We start from the raw sequence: 27,722 nt of genomic DNA on the forward strand, positions 1-27,722 counted from the left end.
GGGACACGAACTAGTGACCTTCTAGCTGCGAGGCAACAGTGCTAACCACTGCTCCACCTAGCAGCACTTTAATAATCCCGAAGGAAAAAACTAAATGACGTAACATCAGAAATGTAGTGTCTAAAAAGTAGAAAAGCATGAAGATGTAAGTCTGATACTTTGCTGAAATAAAATAGATAAAAAGCTAAAATAGAAGAGAAGAGTAAAAAGTAATGCTGGTGATTGTACAGAGGTAATGAGTGATGATAATGAAATATTGCACCTGAAAAATGCCATGAAAGTGAAATATTGCTCATGAAATCAAACGTTTGAGTTAAACTGAAATATGACACATAAAACTGAACTACTGCACCTGAGACATGACATATTACACATTACATGCTGAGTGATACTGACCCTGATGAGAAAACAAATATTACAACTGATGTTATCGTCAGATCTAAGTGTCCGATGTCATCATAGAGTACTTCCAAGTACTGCTTTGTACTGCAGCCTCTCAGTGGCCTTTTTTCCAGACTCTGAACCGTCTTTAAACTCACCCTGATCACGTTCGTTTCGCAGCTACCGTCTGTGCGACCCGTCCGAGAAGCACATCTACAAAGCGGATCCGCTGTTCGGGCAGGTGCACACGGTGAAGAAGACGGGGGTCCTTCAGGTCGGGGACGTGGTTTACAAGATCACCCGCTGACGGACGGGAAAGAAACGGGACGTGGAGACGTTCAGGAGGCCAGAGAGGAGTTTGAAATCAGTCAACACTAAAGAAAAAAAGCACTTCAATTCATGTAATGTACACAAGTATGAACAGAAATCGAGCACTAAAGCTGTAGAAACACTACATTTGTAATGAAGAGACTAATCAGCCGGATGATTTTTTAAAGCTTTTATATCACAACAATCATGTAGGTTGTACTAATTGTCATGATGTCAGGCTGGTGTGTGAAATGAATGAACTCTGAATTAAACACACGTCCAACAACTGCACACTGTGAACACTTGTTATTAAAGAAGCTCAAACTACCTGCTGCTGCTGCTGAAGAGAGAAATGAAGCTTTACTGTAATACTTAGTGGAATAAACGGGACAGAAACGTCCTGCTGGGCCTTTCATCAAGTCTAGTCATAAAAAGTAGCAGAATATTTAGAATTTTGTCTGTTTGCTAATAATTCTTACATTTTTTTTCATCAGTGCTCAGTACATTTAATCAAGTGTTGTAATTAACCCTTGTGCATTTTTTAAAAGTTTTTTTTAACAAAGTTACAGTTACCTTCAGGACAAAAGTGTCTGCATTAAACAAACAGCATTATTATTATTGTTGTTGTTGTTACAATACTATTGTAGTAGTAATAATAACAACAATAATAAAAAATACTCAAAATATTTACCTTATACTTTCACTGAGTACATTTTTAGTCCTGATTTTTTTTTTTTTTTAAACCTTTGAGAACATGATGCCACAATTTTTTTTCCCCTCGTCTGTGGTCATAAAATGCACTATATTAATAATTTGTTCCACTTTCAGTAAGTTTGATTTTTAAACTTACATCAGTCTTTATTGAAACGACCAAATATTCAGTCATTGTCAGGATTTGAACCCTAAATGTACACATGTGAGGTACTTCCCTTGAGTCTTGTCTGCTATCTGTAGTTACTTTACAGACTACCGAAATACATGAAGGACTTATTAAATATGTTACAGGTACAGCTGAAATTATTAGTCAAATAATCAATTTATCAATTTTCAGAAAATTGGTATTGGTACATAGTATTTTGAGAATTTTTTTAGATCCCCTCTGACGGCATTTATCATTAATCCATCAACAGACTATTAGAGAAAACAATCTGTGCAAACAACTGGCTGATGAGTAATTCTGCTCTAATATATAATCTAACAGTCACAGAAGACATTTTTCTGCATTGAATATTCTGAGTTTTCATACTTGAAGTACATTTCTGTGGCGATACATACCTTTAATTTTCAGTTCACTTTTACTAGTAACAGAATACTTGTACAGAGTAGTATTAGTACTTTTTCTTCAGTGAAGGTTATGAATACTTCCTCCACCACTTTTTCATTTATAAAAAAATAAACATTTCCCCTTTTTAATGCTGTTAAAACACTCATGTCTTCCTGTTTTAAAGCACATTTGTCATTTTAAAACACAACAAACGTAACTTAAATATAATCATTTTAACAGTTAAATCACAGCAGGACAAGATGTCGCTTTATCTAAACGGGATATTTGTGACATTGGTTTTAGGCTGTCAACACACAAACGATTAATTTCAGTTATATGCTTTTAAACTGTAAAGCCGATTGTCACTGCTGTAAAAGAAAAACTAAAATGATGTTGCCTGTTGTGTATCATCTCTCAGGGTAAATGTTTCCAGACTCTTCTGTCGTCATGTGTTCCAACTGGTATTTAGACAAACTTTTACCAGCATAGAGTCAGTGATGGAAAGCTTTCATTTAACCCGTTCAGTGCTGTTGTTAGAGTCAGATCAGGAAGTAAAGCAGAATATCTACTAACGTGACCAACAGGCTTTTGTCTCTTTAACCCCAGATTTCTTCTGTTTAAACTTTGGACGAACCAAACCAGACACTGAACCACTTTTAGTTGCATACAATGGCCAGTAGGGAGCGACGTTGGCTTTACTGAACTGGAACAAGAGCCTGCAGAGTCAATGTTTTTTATTTGTTTTGTTTTGTTTTTGTGAGATGACTAATACAAAATCCATTCATCTATGGATCCCATTTCTGCCGATGTGATGACAAAAGGCATCCTGTGAGTAAAAAAAAAAGTAGTATCTTAGTCATCTCAGACTTAGTATCTCAAAATAATGACTCAGTATCTTAAAATAATGAGAAACTTTCTCAATATGAGTCATTTATTTCAGTACCAGCTTGTTACCAGTGACTTTTATTGCAAAAAACAAACAACCAAAATGCTCCCAAACGCTGAAATCTAATTATATACTAAAGTTTTGAAATATGGAAGCCCGTCTCTGCCAGTGTACTTAAAAAATAGGATTCTATAAGTCAAAATAAGCACATAATGACTTAAGATTCTAAAATAATGACTTACTATCTCAAAATAATGACTTATTGTCTTAAAAATAATGATCCTTATCTCAGAAATAATGTCTTCCTATCTTAAAATAATGACTTAGTATTTAAAACAACCACTAGATATCTTTAAAATAATGGATGTGCAGACTAAAATAATGACTTAGTATGACAAAATAATGATTTAGTGTCTCAAAATATGACTTAATATCTTAAGATAATGACTAAAGATCTTTAAAATACTGACTTTGTATACTAAAATAATGACTTAGTGTCTCAAAACAATGACTTTGTATCTCCAAATGATGACCAAATATTAAAAAAAAAGAAGATTAAATATCTCAAATTGATGACTCAGTGTCCTAAAATAATGAGAAACTTTCTCAAAATCAGCCCCTTGTTCTGTCGTTGTTGTTATCCTGTTTTTTGTCTAAGATTACCAATACAAAATCAGATACGTACACCATAAAAACAGGACTGTTTTGGAGGTTCAGGTAATAAATCAAACCTAATCAGTTTTCCATAATCCCTCATGTAAAATCCCATTTTTTTTGCACCTTTATATCAAAATAAACACAATCAAACAGATAAATACAGACTAAATTATCTAGAATATTAAAATGAGTGACAGTCAGTGCTCAGCCTGAAAACAAATAAAGAACTGCTGTGTGCTCACATTATTTACCTTACAGTGCCGAATTAACACATTGCCTACCTCTGCACCAGCGATCAGTCATCCATCTCTTTTCAACCGACAATAAAAGTTATTTCAGACCCACTGATTAAAAAATACAATATCTCTGGCTGTTTTCACTCTTACAGCAGCCAAACAATAAAGCAGTAATATGACAGTAAAACATAGTTAATGATGAAGCCAAGGTGGATGTAGCATCATCACCTGTTAGATTTCGGACTACCGTTGTGAAATCTTGAGTTTGGAATTTAATAGTTGTTATCTTGCTCTTTTGAAACCAGACGTAGCAAAGATCTAATTAAGGACATCATGCACAATGAAATAGCAGCAACCTCTCGATTAAATGTCAAAGTTTAATGTCTGTTTTACTCTAAATGAGACCATAATTTATAAAATGAACATTATGCTGCGCTGATGAAGACTTAAAACTAGCAATTGAGACCATAAACTATTTAGGAAAATGTTTACTGAGTTAATAAACCAAGTGAGAATTTGGTTAATTTTCTCATAGACGTCTACACAATCAGACCTCTGAGGAGTCGCCCCCTGGTGGCAGTTAGAATGATTGCAGGTTTACGGCACATTGATGGCTTCATTTTTCAGATTCAGAGGCAACATCTTTCTTTTATATACAGTGTATAGGTTTATCAGAGCCTCAAACGTACAAACAGTCTCATGTATGTGCAAAAAGTCTGTACTGTCGTGTGGGAAAAGCTACGTTTTGGTTTTACTCATTGGTTTGTGATTGGCTGTTGCCACCTGCGTGGTTCCGAGTGGTCCAGTGCTGCAAAAGGAAATAAAAATTTGAATAAATCAGAACACATTCTGTCATAAGAAGGGACTTCATGGAGTCGGCATGGTTTTCTCGGGCAGATCTTTCCAGATCCTTGAGGCTTTGACTGCAAGCACTCTGTCTTCTTTAGGTTTCAGGCGGGACCCTAAAAAAAAGCCCCCTGCGTGAGGATTTCTCGGTGCTTGGCAGTGCATATGTAATAAGATGTCAGAGCTGGGAGAGAGGCCATGACGGAGCAGTAAAATTAGTTTTAAAACTTACTGGGAGCCAGTGTAAAGAGGATAAAACGGGAGCGAAGTGATCACATCTCTTGGTTGACGTTGAAAGGCTGGCAGCTGAGTTGTGAACGGTCTGGAGTCAATCAGTGGATTTTAGGTTCTTTCAGGTCAAAAGAGTGTTGCAGTAATTCAGACGTAATGAGACAAAAGTGTGTAAAATAGTCCATCTGCTGCCAGCATTAAGTGTTCATTAAGGATGTTTTAAAAAGCTGTAAATAAAGGAGTCGTGTTTTATGATTCTCAGGCTGTGAAAGAATTCCAACTTTTTTTTGTTTACTTTTCAGCTTCCCAACGATTGATTGATTTTTTCCAGCTGATTAAAACAAGTCATCTGGTTAGCGCCACCACGCCATCCCACGACCCCAATTAACAGTTTATTTAAATAAATTCAATAGCACACAGGTTATAAAGTAGATTTTCAAAGCTGTGATAGTCTAAGTATGTAGCATTAAAGTTTTAGGTCATGGAAGCTCATTATCGGAAGTGTGAAGACAGTTGAAACAATGAATTAGTGTCTTAATTAATGACTTAATATTTTAAAATAATGACTTGATATCGCAAAACAATGAATTAATATCTTAACTATTGACCTAATACCTTAAAATAATGACTTAGTATAATAAAATAATGACTGAGTGCCTTAATTAGACCTAATATTTAAAAATTAAGAACTTAACATTTCAAAATAACTACATAGTATCTCAAAAATAATAATTTATTATGTAAACAATAATGACAATAGCTCAGATTAATAACTGTAAAATAATGATTCCGTATTTCAAAAATAATGACTTAATATGTCAAATTAATAACTTTCTATTGTAAAAATAATAATAAAGTATCTCAAAATAATAACTTTCTCAAAATCAGTTTCTTGGGCTGCAAGGTGGATCAGTGGTTAGCATTGTTGCCTCGCAGCAAGAAGGTCGCCGGTTCGTGTCCTGGGGAGGACACTCAGGATCTTTCTGCGTGGAGTCTCCATGTTCTCCCCGTGCAGCGTGGGTTCTCTCCGGGTTCTCCGGCTTCCTCCCACACAGTCCAAAAACATGTTGAGGTTAATTGGTGATTCTAAATTGTCTGTAGGTGTGAATGTGAGTGTGCTTGGTTGTCTGTCTCTAAGTGTAGCCCTGTGATAGACTGGTGACCTGTCCAGGGTGTCTCCTGCCTTCACCCTGAGTCAGCTGGGATAGACTCCAGCCCCCCATGACCCTAGTGATGATGAAGCGGTGTATAGATGATGGATGGATAGAAAATCATTTTCACATTTTAGTGAAATCTTCAGCAAGGAATTCAACCCAAATGCTTCAAAACACTAAAATTTAAGCACATATTAAAGTTCTGAGTTATGGAAGTCCATTCCTGCAAGTGTGATGAAAGAAAAGCTCCTGAAAGTCTCAAAATAATGACTTGGTATTTTTAAAATAATGACGTAGTGGAATGGAAAACCGTTTCATAAATCAGTCACTTATTTCAGCATCAACTTGTTACGTGTAAACTTTATTTCAAAGAACTCAATCAAAAACGCTCCAAAACGATAAAATCTGCAAACATCCTCCTTTTAAAATGGGTTTCACGTCATCTCATGTGTCAGCAAAGTGCTTTGGTAGTTTTGTTCATCCGTGCACTTCAAAGAGTCGCCTCTCTGGCAAAGCAGCTCCAGGTAATGACAAACGGAGCCAACGGGAGCTGTTGCACAACAGGTAAAGACGTCTGCTTGGTCTCTTTACTGTCAGAAAACATGCACTTTGGAGGAAATACCCGTTTGGGTGCGTGCATGTGTCGGAGCTACAAGGCAAACATCCCGAAAGCGGATTTGTGTAGCACCACCCTGTTGTTTAAACTGGTGATGAATGTGTAGTGGCTTGAGTCTGTAATTTGTCAGGGATGTGCGGCTTAAAGAACCTCAACATACACTAAACACACAGAGGACACACAGTCGACTTAAATACAAATCTATCAACACCCACTAGAGATTTAAATGACTCAGCACAAGTTAAATTTTGTCCTGCATCTGCTGAGGTTTAATGGTGGTTGCAGTGGTTGATGTAATGCTTCAGTACACAATCCTTAAACCTACAACAACACACTGTTATTTCATAACACATCAGTTTGAAGCAGCTATTTAAAATGTCTAATAAGTTGTTAGTTGTCATGTTAGAATCTGAAAGAAGCCGAATGAAAGAAAAAGGTTATATGAATGTACATTTATATGTAGAAGCAGCAATGAAGACGACTACTTTTGAAGCAGAAAACGCTGAGGAGATTTATGTTAGAGTTCAAAATTAATTTTTTTTTTAAAATGCTGGAAAAGGAAATAGAAAGGCAGGCTGAGCAAATCAGAGCTGGGGCGAGCAGTTGAGAGAGTCAGTTAAACAATATCACAGAGGAGAACGCTGTCATTAAAGAAAAAAAAACTGGAACGTGCCGCTTTACAGAAGGAAAGGAAAGAATGTCACGAGAAATTTATGACTGAAAGGGACAAGATCAGTTTACACAGAGAAGGAGTTACTGAGCTGCAAGACAAAAACAGTGACAATATAAAGGAAAAGCAGATTCGGCGTAAAGACGCTGCAGATGAACTTCACGACCCGCTACTTGAAGACTGAACAGAAATGAACTTTAAAACCAGTTTCTTTGACCTCAAAAGACTCTGCAGCAGCATTAAAGAATACAAAAAGCATAAAAAATGATGTGATGGGAAAAAACTCATGACAACTTGATAAAATCTGGTATCTGGGAAGGGTTAGGAACACTGAGCTGGGTGTCGCTCCCCTGGGGAGAATAGATCACTGCATTCATGTAACTAATTTAACGAGCAAAGCTGCCACCAAGACCTGGTTTGCCTTTTCCAGCCTGATGTCTGTTTCTCTGACGGTTCAGCAGATGATCTCCTCGCGAGCCAAGTTTTACTCTATTGCACATCCAGATGTAACAGATATCAGCTGCTGTCATCGTTTATCTTGGTGCTAGCGCATAGCAGATGGTTCATCATGAGCTTTGGCCATGAGACTTAAAGAAACTGTTCACATGTGATCCATGAATACGTTCAGGGTGCAACTCTTAAGCCTGCTGAAACCTGCGAGGCCACAAATACACTTTACTCATGATTTACAAAAGAAGGTTTGAGTTTCTTCACAAAAAAGGTGCAGTTTTTTTGTGTTTCCAGCATGTTATTTATGCTTCCTTCCTGAACACTGGTTGTGTCTTTAGCCATGTCGGTTAGCCGTCCATCAGTCTGATCCGTGGTTTGTCAGATATTCATGATCCTTATGAAGGTCTAGTCCTGTTGACTTTCTTGAACTTGTGATCTTTTCTTTGTCTGATTTTGGTTTGAGACCAGATACCTGAAAACTAGTGCTAAATAACAAATGTTAGCATGCTAATACCATTAAAATAACACAATGTCTGTAAAATTGAAGCCTGTAAGGCCACAAAATGACTTCATTGAAGCTATGCAAAATATGATTTGAGTTCCCTCAAAAAAGTAGGTGTAATCAATGATAGCTTATTTATTTATTTATTTATTTTTGTTTTTCCAGCAGGCTATTTTTGCCATAATTCAATCATTTCATGCTTTCTGCCCTACCACCAATTGTATCTTTAACCGTGTCAGTTAGCGATCCAGCACTTTGATGTACAGTTTGTCAGATATTCATCATCCTTATAAAGAGTAAATCAATTGAACTTGTGACTTGTTCTTTGTCTGATGTTGGTTTAAGATAATATAACTGCAAAACTATTGGCCTTCCAAATAATCCTCCCTGTACTTGGTGCTAAATAACAAATGTTAGCATGCTAACACCGTTAAATTAACATGATACTCGCAAAACTGAAGCCTGCAAGGCCACAAAATGACTTCACTGACGCTTTAGAAAGTATGATTTGAGTTCCTTCCCGAAAAGAAGGTGCCGTCGATGATAGCTTTTTAGTTTTTTGATTTTCCAGCAGTTAGATTTTGCCTTGATTCAACAATTTTATGCTTCCTTCCCAAACACTGATTGTGTCTTTATGTCTGGTGGTTTATGACGGTATGGTTAACTGTCCATCACTTCGATCTGTGGTTTGTCACATATTCATGATCCATTTTATTGAACTTGTGACTTTTTCTTTGACTGTGGTTTCATGACCAGACACCTGCAAATCCTTTGGGTTTCCAAATCATGCTCAGTTGTACTTAGTGCAAAATAAAAAAATGTTAGCATGCTAACACTGCTAAACTAACATGAATCCTGCAAAATATTAGCATGCTGTGCAAGCATTTCACCTCATAGAACAATGATCATGGCTTAGGAGGATTATTAGCTTTATTATCCTTTATGAATCACTGAAGAGTGCTGAAGAAATGTGTCTACAGTGTTTATATATAGTGCAGGTGATTACAGTGGAATCTATGAGGATTGACATGAGATTAAACGATATTATCTTATATTTGATCCGATTTAAAAATGTAATCACTTTAAAAACAGAGTAATTTTTTTTTTCCACATTAAATTGACTCCAGTTGAGTTTAAGAATATGCAACTGATAAAATTAGTCACAGAATTTGCATTTTCTGTAAAAAGCAAAAGGAGAACGGAAGTGATTGTTAGTCATTGGGTGACATAATTACATCCTTTTGCAAACTAAGCTCGACTCTTGCAGTGAATGTTTGTCTTTAGATTGTTCAGCACCGTTGGCAGGATTTGCCAAATCTAAAGCTCCAAACATCAGGATATGAAGTCAAATACATTCCAGATGCTGATGCACATCCTGGCTGCCGTTTCTTTAGTAGATGTTTCCAGAACATGGCAGCAAATATGATGCAGATATTTGAATAAATAACTGCAGATTATGTTAAATTCTACTTGTTGTAGAATTACAAAAACAAACAAACATTTTCCATATTCATGTTCTGCTTAGTAAACTGTTCTGCCTCTAATAATTAAGTCTTCATTCAGAGCTGCTTTATGTTGGCTTTTAATTAATTGCAGTTTCTGGTTTCTTGGTGGCCGTTCATGTAGTTTATCAAGTTTGTTTTTTTGCTGTCAAAAACTCTGCGCTTCTGCCAGTTAAATAGAATTTAGTTGTGATTTCTTTTGTCTTGTGCATGCCAGCAGTCTATTTGTCCTCCCTCTATATACTTTTGGTGTCTCCCTTCACCATTGAGACCATGTTTGCCTTTAGCCGGCTGTCATTGTGAAGAAGAATTAGTTCCTAGTTCACTTGCCTGCTTCAGTCTGTCTGACCTGCAGCTGAGAAACACCTCAACATTAAAACCAGCTGTCTAATATTGTGTAGCTCCTCCAAACAGCCCTGATCAGATGGGATCATGGACATGGGACCTCTGGGGACGATGGCAGTGGATCTTTTGGGTCTTGTGGGTTGAGGGGGGGGGGAGTGTCTGTGGATCTAGATTGTTCTAGGGCATCCCACAAATGCTCGAACAGATTGGGATCTTGGGAATTTGGCAGATGGGATGGCTCTTGATTGTGTTCCTCGAGCAGTTTTTGTTGAGTTGCAAAGTTAAGGTTGGCGCTATGTGTCAAAGTAACATCCACATGAATGTCAGGACCCAAGTTTTCCAAGCAAAACTAGCATTTAATTGGGCTGATCAATGATTATCATGTGTTCTTGTGAACAAGTTAAATGGTTAATTATTTATATTAGGAGTAATTCATTGTCTGTTTTACCCACATTAATGGCATTTGTATCCTCTCTACAGTGGATCTAAATGTACATAATCCAGACTGGAGTGCAAGTATGGAAGAAAAAAACAGCAACTCTCACTGGTTCACAGGTCAAATTCATCAATTTCAGACAAAGATCATCAGCTTTCGGTGTCTGAAAGCCAATATTGCCAAAGTTTATACAATAGCAGCATCTTTGTGTCTTTTTAAGTAAGATTATGTAATTTTATTGAACAAGATGGTGTGTTTGTAGTAACGTTTTATCATTCTGTGTATTGACAAAGCAGTCGTGGTAGTCGTTCACTGCATCCCCAGATGACCCATTTTTCCCGCCAGCGTCAAAACACCAGAGTTAAAGCACATCGCTTTCCAAGAATTATGAAATGCATAACTTAGGCATGAAGATTGGCAGCTTAGAAAAATGCTGGAATGTGAAATTTATGCGACCTCAGCGTGCACAACTGCACGTGGAAGTCGGGGCAGCTTTACGTTTACAGCCGTCATTATACACAAGCTGGTCTCGGCGGTTTCAGTTATGATCAGTAGTGTGGAGTTTAATTACAGAGAGCTTCGGAGACACACAGACACTTTCTAATGTTTATTTTTAACATTTGTATGTTCTGTAAAATTAGAGTAATTTACCCACACTGGGCCTTGGCATGAGCAGGAGCAGTTTTTTTTTTTTTTTCTGCGTGTTTTGTGCTTATTTAGACTTCAAACCTGCTTGATATGTTCTAAATACAGCCAGGGCAGTGATTAACTTGGACCAGCGGTTTTACGACAGTCAAAAATAAAATGCAAAGGAAGAAGTGTCATTACATGCATAATTGCGTGCAACAGTTGTGTGCTTTGTACCCTAAATGAATAGTTTGACATTTTTGAGACTTTTTTTTTTTTCCTTTGAAGGTAGACAAAAAGATCAATACAAGTTTCCTGTCTGTACAGTAAATTCAAAGCAACAGTGCGGTGACAGCTAGCTTAGCTTAGCATAAAAACTGAGAGTAGAGGAAAACTGCAAACTCGGCTCAAGCTGCAGCCTCCAGTGCTGAAAAATGAAGACTACGCAGAAATGCTGAAAGCTGCAGTTCCCCTAATGTCCACATGAGGCTGGCTCCAAAATTGAGCCAATCCCCATAGACCCTAATGTTAAAATGTCCAACTCTACAGAAGAAATTGGTACAAAAAAGGTTTTGGTCTTTTAAGCTAATGTCTCAATTCATGAAAGTTTTTGTTCTATGGCACTTATCTAGATGGTTCTCTCCTGACTAGATCCTTGCTTGTGTTGTATCTACTCTCAGATGTACGTCGCTTTGGATAAAAGCGTCTGCTAAACGAAATTAAAGAATTGTAGAAAACTGTAAGGAACTTTGTTTAAACTGTATTAAGAACTACAATCATGCAGAATGAAGGCCGTCATAAATGACAAGTCGTCACAGGACAGTTCATGGTCCAGACATGTTGGCCTGGCTCGACTTACGCTCTAATACTTTGTTCATTTTTGGATTATTTGGTGGTCAGATCAGAGCCGCCACCAAAGAGCTCCAAAAACGCTCTTTTGAAAACCTCTGGATGACGTCCTGGTGGGTTCAACCGTCTTTACGTACAGTCAATTTACCCAACCAAGATTAGTTAGTGAGCTTTAAAAATGCTGGTGGCTAGATTCTGTCACCTTTGGAGAAATCCTGATGAGCTGTTTTCCTTTGCCATCACTCTTTGTGCTATGCTAAGCTAAATGACTACAGCCAGATGTGTAGCCTCTCATAGGCAGACCTATTGCCACAGTGCTAGAGAATAGTTTCATATCATCCTGCTATAGGGGCAGTTGTTTGTACTTTTTAAGCCATAAAACATAATTGCCATGAGTCATGTTAAGCCCGGGGAACTATTCTAGTGGAACATTTTCATGCAGGAAGACCAGCGCTGACATTATAGTTGCTAACTAAAAAGCAGGGCTGCCTTATAGCATGATTCAAATCTTTGGCAAAACAAAAAATGTTCAATGTGTAGGTTGCTACTCAGAGGTTGTTGTTTTGAAAACGGTGGCTGAATATGTCCAACTTATACCCTACGGCAACGTCTGGCGAGTCAGACTACCGGAGACATTATCAGGGAGGGCCTCGCCACTTTGGGAAATCTTTGGGAGAGCTTCGTAACACTAAATATGATGGTTGTATGACATGTCCCACTCAAGAAAGACAAGCGTTGACTTTGTAACAGCCAACCTGGGAAGCATTCAGCCAAAAGTGGTGCATTGATTGAAGCTTTGGGTCGTGAAACAGTGCATAGCAGAAGTCTAACCTGAGGGCAAAAATAGAAAAAAAAAATTATTGGGGGGAAAAGTCACCAAACTTTCTCAGCAGTTTTCAGACTAGTGAGTCTATACATGAAGTTTTAATGTCCCAGTGTCCATCGAAATTGCAGCCATGACTCTCTTTCCATTCATTCAGATCGAGAATTGGACATATTAGCCTGAAATAATGGCCCGAGATGGCAGATTTGTCTATGAGGCCCTTTTTCCTATCATCATATTTACTGTACAGACAAGGAAGTGGAAATAATCTTATCATCTAACTCTCAACTGAAAAGCAAACTTCAAACTATCCCTCTAAGATATAACAAGTAACACTGATCGTTTCAAAAACAAAATTGTACTAAATAATGTCTCAGTCACAACACAATCTTTTAAAGTGCTTTCACATCTCTTGTTTGCCTGCTTTTTATCTTCAGCTGGGGCCTCGTTGTTCTGTTGCTTTTTACATTCAAGTTTATCATAGTTTTGTTCACGAGGCCAGGCTGTTCTTTTGCTTTTATTTTGACCTTAAGTCCAGTTTGCTTCAGCGCAGCCTTCCTCGGGGGGCTCTTCCTCTTCGTGTGGATTTTGTTGTCCTTCAGGCTGTTGGAGGTCCTCACGTCGCCCAGATTCTCCGTTTGATTTGTCTTCGGTTTCATTTTACCTTTGACCACGACGGGCTTTTTCCCTGCCGTCTTCTTCGGCGGTTTGTCGGGTTTCGGCCTCGGGGCTTTGCTCTTCATTTGTTTCGTAGCTTCCTGCTTGTTCAGCATTTTGTTTTTCTTCTGAGGCTTCAGCTTGTTTTTGCCACTCGCCTCCTTATCGGCTAATTTCAGCTTTACGACGTTGCTCGCCGTTGTCATCTTGGCCCCGGTCGTTGTCGTCGCCGGGGGTTTGACCTGGTTGCTTGTCACTGGCGGTTTGGTGGTGAGCTTGAATTTTCTCGGCGGTGGTCTCGTAGGTTTCGCTTTTGTGTCCAGCACAGTCACTGAAATGGCACAGATGTCGGTAAGTACCCATTTTCACCATTTTACTTATTCATCTGTGCAGCCACTTATGTTGTATTTTACAAACTTGGAGTGGATATCTGGCTCTAAAAACAGGCCTAAATGTTTGAAATGCTTGTGCTCTTTCTATTTTCATTATGTTTGATGTGAATTGGGAGCCTGCTTTTTATAGTTTTATGTATGACCCCAGTGTGATTATACAAGCTGGCAGCATATAGGCATGAAATGTAGAGAGAGAAAGAAAAAAAAAAAAAGCAAGGTCTGCTCAGGACACTAAACGTAGGCAATTTGTTCGCTTGCCAGAACAGATTGTTCAGAAACGTTTAATGCATAACTCACACTTAACTTTTAACATTAGTTTATGTTGCCTGAAATTACGTCGTGTTTATGTTCCTCATAGTTTTCGCACCTCGACTAAACCAAAGTGTTTTCACATATCACACATATTTCAGTTTAACGTACAGTTTCAGCGTCAGACAAGCTGAGTCAAAGTCAATTTCCCTTTCAAATGGCTTCTTTAACAAGTCTGGTATGCGTGCATGATAAAAACGACATTAAGTGATGAGTCGATGCAGCGATTAAAACGCAGAGGTAAAGGTTGTGGAGGTGACTTACGTTCCCTGGGCACAAATGGAAACTTCTTGCCCTTCACTTTGACAGGGAGCGGCTTCTGCTTGCATTTTCCCGGAGGAGCTCTCCTGCAAAAGATGAAAAAGAGTTTCTTTAACGGTTCATATTTGGTATTGATAAGGTAATAAATGGTCTTTTTTAAGTTTTAGGACAACGATAAAGGTAAAGAAAGACGCACAAGTTATGTAATGGTTGTCAAAACTGATTCTCCCACATAAAAAAACAGATGCAAGATTTAGTTCTGGTTAAATTTAGTCCTCAAAAGGTTGCTTTTCTTCATTTTTTGTGTGAGAAAGCTTCATTGCAAGTATTTTATAGAAAGCTGTGCCCCTGATTCATCACGAAACCTACCCAGCAATCTGTAATCTATAGATATTTGTATTGATAATGTAGTCCTGTCTGTAAAAAGTACGTTTTTGTACAACTAAACAACATTCTAAGTTCAATTTTGAAGGAAATGTATTTACTCCTGGATTACATTTGTTTTGCTACGTGTCACAAGTGTGTTTCGAGTCAATATATCTCTGTCATTCATGCTTCTGCTTAAAATTTGCCCTTTTTTCATCCACCAGTTGTATATTACAAGGTGTGGGACTCCCTAGTAAACCTGGAACATAGAGAAGAACCAAATTATTACATTTTCTTTCTGAAACAAGTACTAGTGGATGCGTAAGTCTAACCACAGCTGAAATCAATGAATAATGGTCCACGTAGAACACAAATCCGACAAGTTCTATAGTGGATTTATTCATCCGCCTTCCCTTCAAGCACCTAAGACGGACTTTTTCAAACAGAAAGCGTTTTTGTATGTCATCATGTTACCTTCTGGAAAGAAAACACGTTTTGTTTTTTCAAAATGAACAGTTTAGTTGTATAAGAACAAACTTTTTGTGAGACAGAGTTGTGTCCAATTGTCAGTTGCTGCCACAACACAGGCCAGTCTTTCAAAACTCCTCAAAATGAGAGTAAAGAAAAAAATGTTTTGAGCTCAAGTAAAACAGCCAATTTTTAAAGGCGAGCATTCCCAAGCGTCGTAAATGTTTTGCCTACAGTACAGTGTCCATGGTTTCACCCCGTCTGCCCGTTAAACAGTGGTAATTTTAAAAAGGCAAGGGCGTCATTTCAAGGAATCAGCACTCCTTTCCACATTCCTGAAGAAACATAGTAGTTACGGACGCTCGTTGTCTGTCTGACAACGGCTTTACGTTCAGCAGGTATGAAAACACAGAGTCAGGATTGTTTCAAATGAACGTCTGGCCATCAGTCATGGATGCAGCCAGTCCAAGACCTGATTGGAGGTAAGAGTTTTAAGTATATAGTCCCCCTCTAGATGAAAACTACATCGTTTGGATGCCAACTGTTAGCCTGTTCACATGTGTTGTTATGATAGCAGTTTGAGACTAATTAAGAGATCACGAAGATGCAAGAGGAAGAGAATCGTCCTTTGTTTTCCGCCGTGCGACGCTCAAATTTGTGTGGCTCCAGGCAGGGATTTACGATGACGTGCTGCATTTTGTGTGTGTGTGTGTGTGTGTGTGTCTTGGAAGAAAGCCAGTTTAAGAAGCATGTCAGTCTTTTTGAGTAATTGCCCCAAGCAGGTGTGGACCAATACACATGAGGAGTAGACTGAGATATTGAATAAAGTCAAAGTATTTATGTTGGTAGCTAATCAAAAACAACTGAGCATACAGCTGCTTTCAAGATTATTACATTACAATACAAACTCCTGAAAATAACTGCTTCAGTATGACATAAACACGCCTCCTGTTTGCAGTTTGTTGGGTGAAATCAGACCCAACGTATCCTACGTTTTGCTAATGTATAATAGAGGATATGGATGTTGTTTTCCCAGTTGGCTCTCAGGTCTTTGCTAAACCTAACAACATGTAAATGCAGGATTAGGATAGCAATCTAGAAGGATCATTTTAAAGCACACCACATGGTTTTAATACAAGTTGTTTCTGTTACTGCACCTCGAAGGGTCCATAAATTTAAACACTGTTCCATAAGGAGACATGGCACTCGGGTACGTCGTTGCCAGAAAATACAGCTCTCCTGCAAAAACAGAGACGGCTCGTCAGTAGTGCTACATCAATGCAATGCAGTGCGAAATGCTGCAAACCAACTTTTACCTGCTTCGTCTTCAGCAAACGAGATGATGAACTTGTGGTAATGGTTGATGAGTCCAGGGAAAGAGCAGGTCTTCTTATTGCCCATGCACACACTCCTTTCTTTCCAGACTCCTGTCATTCTGTCTTCTTCTAAGGCCATGATTCGACTGAAAGACGGACAGAAATCATTGATGTGTTGACATGCTGTAACCAACCAACCAACCAACATGGGTTTAATATGTTTAGGGCAGGAATTAATAGTTAATCTCAACTTTATTCTAGTGAGGGTGATACAAGAGCAACTAATAAACCATGTAGACGAGGGCTGATTAAAATATTATCGACATCGCAATATCCACGTCACAAACTCTAAGAAATATCTGTTTTTTTAGCAGTTGTATGACTACTCTTACTACAAACTCTGGTGGATTAATCAACTTGCTTGAGTTCCTTGAAGACGTTCCACCTCTCATCCAAGAAGCTTCATCAGTTCTGACTGACTAGTTGGGAGTTCCAGATACTTATATCCTAAAGGAGCAATGAACACTTGAGTTTCGGTTTCAGTTGGGGGTGTGTTGCTCCTCTCCCTCGTTATATGGGTCTTCAAGGAACTCAAGCAAGTCCAGTTGCTACAATTAATCTACCAGAATAACCATGACCTGGATGACTGAGAATCTTCACAGACCTGTTGCTACAAATTGCCATTTAAACAAAGAAAAAGCAGCCAATATGCTAATCTACATTATTATAATTGACTTAAATAAGTTAAATACTGCCGGTTCGCGTCCCAGTGGGGGCACCGGGATTTTTCTGCGTGGAGTCTCCATGTTCTCCCCGTGCAGTGTGGGTTCTCTCCGGGTTCTCCGGCTTCCTCCCACAGTCCAGAAACATGTTGAGGTTAATTGGTGATTCTAAATTGTCTGTAGGTGTGAATGTGAGTGTGCTTGGTTGTCTGTCTCTAAGTGTAGCCCTGTGATAGACTGGTGACCTGTCCAGGGTGTCCCCTGCCTTCACCCTGAGTCAGCTGGGATAGACTCCAGCCCCCCATGACCCTAGTGAGGATTAAGTGGTGTATAGATAATGGATGGATGGAAGTTAAATACTGTTCTAATGCCTCAATGCTAAATATGAATCTAAATTCAGTAGTTTTAAGTGGTTTTACTTATGCAAGTAGTCTTTTAAAATATCAGTGGATCAATGCAGACGTTACCCAACTCAAATTTTAGATAGATAAACATCTGAGTCAGCTTCGGGGGGTTGAGTGGTGAGAATTTGAGCAAATCAATTTGGGGAAAATATCTCATTAAAAATTTTCTGACAGATATTGTGACTTAGTTTTATATAATTTTACAGTGTAGAAGATTCAAAGCATGTGATGGAGATAAGATAAAATAACATCGAACCTTATTAATCTCAAAGGATATTCGTGAATTCTTAGAGAATTAGCACACAGGACACCATTTGGTAATTGATAAAAATTAACCTTTGATTTGAAATAAAATATTTATTCAGCCTTCATGGGACTTCATAAAAAAATGCACATTTTTCAGAGAATTCGAAAATGCACAATATGAAGCTCACTAAACAAGCAGAGAAAACAAGTCTGCGTTTCATTCCCTCCTGAAAAGTTGACAGAAGTTAAAGTTTTTTATTTTATTTATTTATAATTTTTTTTGGCAGAGATTAACACCGTCTTACCCACTCATGAAGTCTCCAAAAACGTAGAGGCCGTTCAGATTGGGTGATTCACATCCCCGGTACACATATCCCCCTGTCACAGACTTCCCAACATGATGGCTGTACGCAAAGATAGGGAGGATGTCATCTGTTGTGGCAGAAAAAGACGCACTGAATTTAACCCGAAATCTGAAGCAGCATCAAAATTAGATGGAAAAACTGTTAATTATGCCAGAAAAACAGGTGGCGAACGCATCAAACAGACAGAAAACAGCCTTTTTATTTTTATTACCAGGGAGGATTCAAAAGAACAGAAAATACTCACTCAGGGACGAGTTTTGGCAAAGTTTCAGATCATAGCACTCGAAGCCCTCTTTGGCCCTCCATCCGTAGTTTCCTCCCTTCTCGATAATGTCGATCTCCTCGTAGCGGTTTTGACCAACATCTCCGCAGAATATCCGACCCCTGCCGTAGCGGCTGACCGGATCTCCTCGGTCCACCGAGCAGCGCCACATGTTTCGGACGCCGTATGCAAACACCTCTGGGCGAGCGTCTGAGTCCCTGATGAAGGGATTATCAGGGGGGATCCTGTACTGAAGTCCACCAGAGTCGAATCCATCCACATCGATGCGCAGTACTTTTCCTAACAGGGCACTCCTGGGCAACAAAAAAACAGCAGAGAGGCCTTAAATGCAATGGACCCAGCCGGGGGTAGTTAAATCTGGCTACTACTGCAGCTGTATACGGAAAAACTGCAGTAATGGTAAATGCAAGTAGTTAATAAAATGATGGAATAGTTGACTAGAAGAATGGAATGAAAGGCTGAATCCGATAGCTTTTGAAAAAACTGTTTAACTAGTTTACTAATAGTGAGTGACACATGGTCGAAATAATTAGTGGAAAGTAATACGGTCACAAATGTTAAAGCAATGGGTAAACAGCGGCTTGGTGAGCATACAAATAGAGTAAACCTTTAAAAGGTTATCTAAAAACAGACATTAAATGTTTGAAGCTGCTCCTTGGGGGTCTCTACACCAAAACACTAACAAAAGACATAGTTTGATGACATTGAAGAAGCACAGGATCCTCGGACTCGTTGTTCTTAACACCCTTGCTGATGAAAATCTTTCTAACGGGCAGAAACTATGTCCACACCAATGTGTACATTAAGTTTAAATGACGCTCCTTTGAAGACAACAGTGTCAACATTCTAGATGGAGGTGCTTAACAGCCATCTCTGGTCTGCAACACCACTTATAACGCAGTCCTGACACGCCTCCCCAGGCAGTGTCATCTCCATTAACATCCTGAGTCACCCCTCACCTGGCATGTTTCACAACCATTGTTGTGTAACATGGTAGTTTTACACCTGGAGGCATGTAATTCTTGGGTCATTAATGGGCCTTTAGCTGTAGGTTTTGTTGGGTGACGACATTAATACGAGTCTCATACTCCCCATCAGTCCGTTGGAACTGAAGAAGCCTCTTGGATTAGAGGTGTGAAACATCTTCTAGAGCCAAAAGCTTCTGTGATTTGGATTACGTTGTTCTTAGACATTTAATGCAGAAATGTTTCATAATACACCTGTAAAAGGGATGGATGATTAACTAAACTTTCTACAAGTATTGCTAATACAGCTGAAAAATTAGTAAATGGTTGTTATATTGTACAAATTACTAACTTTTTTTTTTTTTTAGAATAATGGAAATGGCTGAAATAGCTAAAAGTAGTGGCTAAATGTAAGGACCAGTTGAAACCGTTTGCTTCAGGTAATGGATAAGTGGAAAGCTAGCTAATATGGCTATGATTAGCAATAGTAATAGTTAGAACACCCCAAAGGAATAGTTGGCTTGATAAGTAAAATGTTTAAGTATTTAATGGATTGTTAACGCAATATATATCTGGTCATGGTTAGCTGTACGTTATGAATACAAAAAATTCAAACAGGTAGCTTAAAGTAATGCATAAAAGGTTGTAGCTTCTAAAAGGAGCTAGCTAATAGTTAAACTGCTAAAAGCAATAAAAGCAACACTTGCTAAATAATCAGGAATAGTTGGCTTAATGAATGGTCTTAGTTTAAGTGAGCACACACTGTAATAGTTAGCTAAAAGCAAAGGCTAAAATAGCTGAAAATAATAGTAATAATGGTAAAGGATAAGAGTCGGTATCTCTAATGTAGTGAGTAAATGATTGAAATAGTTATGCGCTGTATTAAAATATACAGTATATCTATATTATTGGTTGGATTGGTATTCGATTGGTTGCAATAGCTGGATGTAGGCTAATGCATAAATGTTTGTAGTCGGGCTGCACAATTAGCCAATTTTCAAACAGAAATCACTGTTTGGAACAATACAATCAGCAAAAGCTGCAATTTAAGATTTATATTATGCAGCATGTTTGACAGACTTTCAACTGTCGTGTTAATGATTTTACAAATTCATGCTGTCCATCTTCTGTGACGGCTGCACGTTCGGCTCCATCGCATGTATTGAATCTGTTACACAGTGAGCGTTGAACTGAAGCTTGAGTGTTCATCCTTTGCTTATAGTTGCTGTGGGTTGAAACATTTAGCTTAAAGTAACAGATAAATTGTGGGAAAATACACTTTTTGCAAATCCCAAGTGTTTGACCCAAACACTTTGAATCATTTGTGTGACACTTGTATTTAATTAAAATGTTTCTGATTTAAAACCAAGCTGTCAGTGAAGCAGTCAGTAGTTTATCTAATATTGCTGCAGGGCTAGTCCTACAAAAAAGGGAACATCTTTCAGCTTCATTCACCACTCCTGCTCACGTGTGACGAAACCCGAAGCCCCTTACTTGTTTTGTGAGTTGCCGTACTTCCCAAATGGATCCCCTGCTTTCCCACCATCTCCAGTGAAGATGTACAGATACTCGTCCAGACCGAACAGCAGCTGGCCTCCGTTGTGGTTTGCTGCCGGCTCCTCGATCTCTAAAATGACCCTGAGTGCAAAAAGGATGCAGTTCAGTACAATCGCTTTGTGGTTCTTGCTGTACAGACATAACTATCTGGTTGCCACGATTCCTAAGCACACCCCGAGGCCAACTTTGATCCATCCTTCACCTCTTTAACTGCTTTGGTGTGTGTCACTCGCTCTTTAAACAGTGAGATTATGTCTCTTATAGAAAGAGGTGATGACAAATGAGACTGGAGGCAGTTGGTTCATGCAAATGACAGTAAAACTGAGTCTTTTATGTGATATCTGGTTTGTGGAGCAGTCATTTTTAGATTTATCATTTTTTTGCACATTGAACAGAAGAGATATAATGAGGGGCTTTACATGACTTAGGACGTTTGTTTCCTATGCAGTGTCAGGGACTCATCTTACGGGGGGTTATTTCTATACTTATAGAACATGCTTATGCAAGGTTTGGTGCCATAATGATAGTCCTGTATGCCTTTCATCGTGCAGTTTGTGCAGACCTACATCATTAGACAAACTTTGAAGCTATAAAAAGACCTAAGGAGACCCTCCCCGCTCTTACCTCTCTGAGTAAGGATCAGCCGTGTTCATGTCAGAGGCAGAAACCTTCATCTCACTGATTCTGATTTTCTCCACCTTGCTGTTGAACTGGATGGAGTAGTAGATGAAGAAGCGTCCATTGTCCCGGTAGTTTGGGTGGAAGGCCATGCCCAGGAAGCCCCTCTCATCCCCCAGCCAGGGCGTGGTCATCACCTCCCCGCTCATGTCCAGGAAAGGCTGCTCCAGCCGGCTGCCGTCGGGGAGGTAAACCCAGACGAAGCCAACCTGTTCGGCGATGAACATCCGGTGTGTGTCGTCCCTGCTGTGCAGCATCAGCACTGGGTTTCTCAGACCATTGGCCACCTCAGTCAGGCACAGCTGCAGACACCCTCTGGGGTCCTCCACCACCTCTCCCAGGTTGCTGTTGAGGCCGGGGCTCTTCAGGACGTTGGGGTAGCAGTAGTCCTGGTCGGACAGGTCCACCATGGTGCAGAACGTGGTTATGTCCCGCTCTGAGGCGTCCTGGAGCCGCTGGTTGGCTGTTAAATATTTAACCACATGGCGGCATTTGCTGTGAAACTCGGAGCAGTAGCCGGAGCAAAGGCCAGGGAGCTCTCGGACAGGTGTGTAGGGATCCTCAGCATCAAAGAGGTGGGCGGCATACGGAGAGCACTCCTGGGTGGGACAAACACGACTGATTACCAGATTTTATGGCAGCATTGTGCACACGTTTGACATTAGAAATAGAAATAGAAGTAGAAATAGAAGTAGAAAGTCTTTATTGTCATTCTACAATGAAATTTAAAGAGCTGCTGCTGAGGTGCACCAGCAATATATACCACTAGACATACAAGAAGTTAATTTGCAAAAACAGAAAACTCCATCTTCACAAACCTTGAGAAAACCCATTTTTCCTACTCCTATTTTCTACCTGAGACAACATCAATCAAACTTCAGTTATCTCTATTTTTGTCATTTCTACTGAGTTAAATCCACTCACCTTTAGTATGATTGATATTATCTCAAGCAAACCACAACAAAGTAAGTTTTCTGAAAATCTACAAAAATGGAGTTATCTGTTTTTGTAAATGAACTCTTCATGTATTCTAATACTTTGTGCAACCCTATAAAACACAATTTTAAAAAAACAATTGCCATAGCAGAGTGGTAGTTGGGTATTGCACAGAGTGAAGTAATTATTATTACATCCATGTGAAGTAGACTTTATATACATAGAAGTGACAGAGTGCAGCTTTAAGTTAAGCATAGTGACAGCTTTGGGGAAGAAGAGGTGGAAACCAGGATGAGTGCTGTCCTGTGTGATACTTGTGGCCCTGCTGAGACAGTTGTGGATGTCCGACAGGGAGGGCAGAGGGCAGCCGATGATTAGGCTACAAAATCAAGAATGAAAGCATCCAATTGCGTACACATACGTTGACTCTGAGTAACTGCACTACCTCCCTCCTTCTCTATACCTGGAACTGTTTCAAGAATAGGCAAACATTTCATAGGAAATCTAATTCACTTGAACACACACCTTAAGCTCTGGTTGCCTGCAGCGTTGGTAATTGTAACTGCATATGTAAGCTCATCCTGCTGTCAGTTATTATGAAAAACCCCTAATCAGCGCCTCACTGGAATTTGTCAACATGATTGTTTTTATGAAACAATGGTTTGTCAATCACAAATCACATTTAATATTTGATTTGTGCACTGCAGTTGTAATAGTCTGTATTAAATGAGAGCAGAGCTGTGCGTGCAGTTTTAACAAATTCAGGTAAACTTCTTTCCAGTAGTGAGACAAGCCTTGAATTTACTGTTCGTTTCTAAACTAGAGCCAAAGCGTAAAGAATGTTGATAGGTTGAGTATGATATATATCTTTCAACGGCTTTATTTGGTTTATCACAAACTTATAGATCAAAGTTTCTTCAGATGTGAAAAGACTGCAAAAAAACGCATAAGGAACTCATCATTGCGCCTTTACGCAGTGCCAAAATGCTTTATGTGAAACATTCTGGGACTTCATCCTCAAGTAACCCCATAAACACACAGCATGACTTTCAGAAAGGAAAATATATTTACCTGACACATAATTTCCTTCAGCATGTCCGCGCAGAGCTCCTGACCCCCCACCTCCAGCTGATCGATGATATCCCAGTACCTCTCCGCGATCGTGTTGTCAGTTTTCTGGTCGCAGCAGCCAAAGTCCTCGTACTGCGTGCAGAACTCCAGGTGCCACTGTGGCTTGAAAGGTGGCTCGAAGTCCAGGCACTGAGGGTGACCTGATGCTGGTCGGACAGGGACGAGCAGCATCACTGACACGATGAGCATAAACCCGGTGATGCTCTGTTTGGATGAGATCGGCGTTTCCATTGTGCGTAAAAGTGATCCGCTTGGATGGAGCGCAGCATTCCTCTTACTTGTCATTTTTGCAGTCTGCTCACGAAGGACTTGAAGCGTTTCTTCTCCTTTATGTAGGCTGTCTCCCATCAGTAAAATTAGTGCCAATTAAAGCAAAAACAGTTTCATAATGAAGTTAATGGGACTCGCATTTTACTCCCTGCTATAGTTACGTTGGTTTTCTGCACCGCAGCAGGGTTGGCAGCGAATACGCGCGGCGATCTGAGGGGAGGCATGCTCTCAAACACACACACACACACACACACACACACACACCTACACACACACACACACACACACACACCACAGTGTCGAGACATGCAAACATAAAGCTCACCACAACACAAATTGTAATTTCGCCTCACATCCACGTAAAAGCGCCTCCAGGCAGCGTTCTGTTTGTGCAACATCATAGCAGCAGCTGTCTACGAGCTTCAGATCTACTGTCCCAGCATGTCAACCCTCATTTGAATGTACAGTCAAATGTGTCTGTCAACATTTTGTGCCGGTGCCAAAAGAAAAACAACGACGTCTTATATAGGCTCCATAACATGTAATCAAAACCACATGCGGTCTAACGACACACAGGGCTGCACAGTTATTAGATACATAAATATAGGCCTGAGCATAAAACTGACTTAATTAAACTGGAATTTAACACAGAAAAAAAATTTTGGTTTGAGGATCAAGTTATGAAGCAGATGTCCTTGTGTGTCTTCATATTGTCTTCTAGTGGTGTAAACTGACAAAACAAGACATTAAATCATATTAATTTGCATAATTAGCACAAATAAGTTGACACATAATATAACTGCTGCTTGTGTGAAATGATGCTGTAATCCAGCCATGGATTCTGGATCTGTTACGATTTTAATAAGCTAATATTTAAACTAACATCCGACTGAATTAATCAACAGGTGAGACTAAATGTATGATCTTTTTAAAGTTACACAAGCAAAAATAAGCGCTGAAGATATTAATTAAGGTAAATAATAATGATGATGATGATAATAATAGTGAAAAACACTTTTAAAAAAAACAAATATTTTTAGCTGATATAAATGAATATGATTTTGTATTTTTAGGGTCAAATGTCTTTTAAACATTATAGACACGTTTGGTGTTTGTATTTACAGTTAACATGTAAATAATACTTTTTTTCTTGGTGTTAAGTATTACCTGCAATTTAACAAAATGAAAAAATCTGTAAGATAAAAGTAAAAACCAGTTTGAAACCACTGAAGACATTTCTTTTCTTTTCTTTTCTTTTTTTTACAGTGTGCACTCTAAAAAATGATATTTGTCCTCAACAAAAACAATAATACAACAGTTTGCATCAATCTTTTTCAATTCAAACAACTTCTGGTGAAACTATGCTAATTCATTTTTCGGTTGTTACTATGCATTTTCTTTTGGAGTTCTCTGTGAAGAATAAGAAGGTCGCCTCTCTGCGTCTGCCTGTTGCAGAGGGGAAAACTCTGAGTGTTGTTCATGCTTATTCACTGAACAGCAGTTCGGAGTATTCAGCCTTCTAGGAGTCTCTGGGTGGTGTCCTGGAAGCGGTGCTGCCTGGGCAGTCCATAGCTCTCCTGGGGGCTTTAGTGCTCCTGTTGGCAGCGATGGAGAAACCTGGAGGAGGGTGAATGGGAGGAACAGCCTGCCTGATCTAAACCAGAGTGGTATTCTGTTGTTGTGATAGTCATGGATTAGACACAACAAACACCATGTTGGAGCAAAAGGTGGCTCATAAGTGTACCTGGTACCTTAGGCCAAAGGTTGATGATCAACTTTGTAGTCGTATCATCAGCCTCCTTTACAGGAATGACTGTTAGAAGCTGCTGCCAGGAGGTCACTGGTGCCTGTCGCAGTGGCAACCTAAAAAGCTGCTGGTGGACACCAGCGGTGAAGGAAGATGTCGGGCTGAAGAAGGAGGCTTTTTGGGCCTGGTTGGCTCGGCTGTTGACTGAAGTAGCGTTCAGGTGCTGGTCGGCCAAAAGGGCTGTGGCTGCGACAGTTGTGGAGGCTAAAACTCCGGCTATGGAGAAGGACTTTCGGTTGGCTTCAAGGAAGTTCAGGAACGGGAGGCAGGGCTTGGCCCAGGCCGTGTACAGCCGGGAGGTAGAACTGCTGACGTGGTCTGGGGACACTGTCGAGTGGTGGAAAGAGCACTTTAAAGAACTCCTGAACTCGTTGAACTCGTCCTCTGCTGAGGAGGCCGAGCCTGAAGACTCGGGGGAATCTTCTTACATATTCATGGTAGAGGTTGTCGAGAGAGTCAAGAAACTCATCAGTGACAAAGCCCCAGGTGTGGATGAGATTCACTCTGAGATGCTGAAGGCTCTGGTCAGACTGTCTTTGCTGACACGTCTCCTCAATGTTGCATGTTCATCGGGTAAGGCACCTGTGGAGTGGACAGGCGGCCTGGTGCAGCATCAGCAGTAATGCAGGCACTGGCTTGAAGTTCAGGCACTCAGGACGAGCTGATACTGGCTGGACCGGGACGAACAACATCACTGAGGTTAAACCCAGAGAGGCTCTGCGTCTGGTTGGATGAGCTCGGATGTGTCACCAGGTGTAGAAGTGTGCAGCCGGCTCTGATGGATGGATCACAGCCTGCCGCTTGGGCTCAGTTGTCATTTCTAAAGAGTTCAGCCGTGTGCTCTCATTCATGTATGATTTATATAGGCCCAGAGCCAGAGTGTAATCACACGTGATTTCTGCACAGAACTATGCAGTCAGTCCCGGTTTGACCTCAGTGTGTCTCGCCACCTGCTCCAGCCAGGTGAAGCCTGTCTGCTGCTTCTGTCTCACATCACCTCCATTGGTATCAATTAAAACATTCCTCATGACGTTAATGGGATTCACTTTTTCATTTCTCCTGCTGGTTACAGTTGCTTTTTGTCCAGCAAATGGGCAGAACCAGGCCACAGTGTGGAGGTATGCAAACATAAAGCTCACCACAACACAGATTGTAATTCTGTCTCACATCCAGACAGCAGCGCCTTCAGGCAGCGAGCTGTTTGTGCAACATCAGCAGCAGCAGCTGTGCTCATGGTTCTGTCCTACACTGTAAAAAACAAACAGTAAAGTGAAAGGGGAAAAAAATTGTAAAAACTATGGAGGAAAAAAACATAGAAAACAGGATTTTTGTGACATTCAGAAACTTTTAAAAATTGTATTATTAATGGTAAAGATCAGCAAAATAACTATATTTCCGTTGATTTAAATACAGTAAAATAGTGTCACTTTTATCACCACTACTGCGACCACTATAATTACTATTTTCTTGCAGTCAACATGGACATTCAGATTTTTTTCTGTGATTTTACGGGATATTATCTACAACTTTGCAAAGCAGGGAAAATCTATAAGATAACAGACCAGTTTTAATCTCTAATGTAGACTTTTTTTTTCTGACAAATAATGCAAAAAATCTGCAAAATAACAATATTTTTTAGTTAATATAATTATAGTAAAAATGATGTAATTTTATGGTTAATGTTTAAAAGGAACAAATGACTCTCTTTTAACAGCTAGCGTAGATTTTTTGTGTGATTTCTCTGAATGTTTTTTGCAAAGTTAAATAATGTTTATCATTTGCAACTCTTAATATACATCATTTTT

General features: G+C 39.5%; 2 protein-coding genes across 2 annotated transcripts in view; one reads left to right on the forward strand and one right to left on the reverse strand.

Annotated features, from left to right (window-relative positions):
- Positions 1 to 981, forward strand: part of marc1 (mitochondrial amidoxime reducing component 1) — a 7,471-nt gene extending 6,490 nt beyond the window's left edge. Inside the window, exon 7 of the mRNA XM_008298278.1 lies at positions 562 to 981. Coding sequence (XP_008296500.1) covers positions 562 to 688 — 127 coding nt within the window. The 3' untranslated portion in view covers positions 689 to 981. The remainder of the gene's footprint in view (positions 1 to 561) is intronic.
- Positions 982 to 13,176: 12,195 nt separating this feature from the next.
- hhipl2 (HHIP-like 2) lies at positions 13,177 to 24,125 on the reverse strand. Its single transcript, XM_008298287.1, has 9 exons — positions 23,781 to 24,125; positions 21,720 to 22,372; positions 21,033 to 21,176; positions 18,535 to 18,866; positions 18,231 to 18,357; positions 16,554 to 16,699; positions 16,395 to 16,476; positions 14,407 to 14,489; positions 13,177 to 13,772 (listed from the first exon to the last, which is right to left on the reverse strand). The coding sequence occupies exons 1-9, from the start codon at positions 24,123 to 24,125 to the stop codon at positions 13,177 to 13,179; spliced, it is 2,508 nt and encodes an 835-aa protein (XP_008296509.1).
- Between the last annotated feature and the right edge of the window lie 3,597 nt (positions 24,126 to 27,722).

This window comes from Stegastes partitus, unplaced genomic scaffold (assembly GCF_000690725.1).
Source record: "Stegastes partitus isolate 25-593 unplaced genomic scaffold, Stegastes_partitus-1.0.2 Scaffold1301, whole genome shotgun sequence".
In the NCBI taxonomy this organism is placed as follows: domain Eukaryota; kingdom Metazoa; phylum Chordata; class Actinopteri; family Pomacentridae; genus Stegastes; species Stegastes partitus.

Coding starts and splice junctions, on each gene's coding strand:
- hhipl2 (XM_008298287.1), bottom strand. CDS start 24,125: ATGACAAGTAAGAGGAATGCTGCGCTCCATCCAAGCGGATCACTTTTA. Junction 18,867..21,032: donor TACGGCAACTCACAAAACAA/GTAAGGGGCTTC, acceptor TTTGTTGCCCAG/GAGTGCCCTGTTAGGAAAAG. Junction 13,773..14,406: donor TCCATTTGTGCCCAGGGAAC/GTAAGTCACCTC, acceptor GTGCCATTTCAG/TGACTGTGCTGGACACAAAA.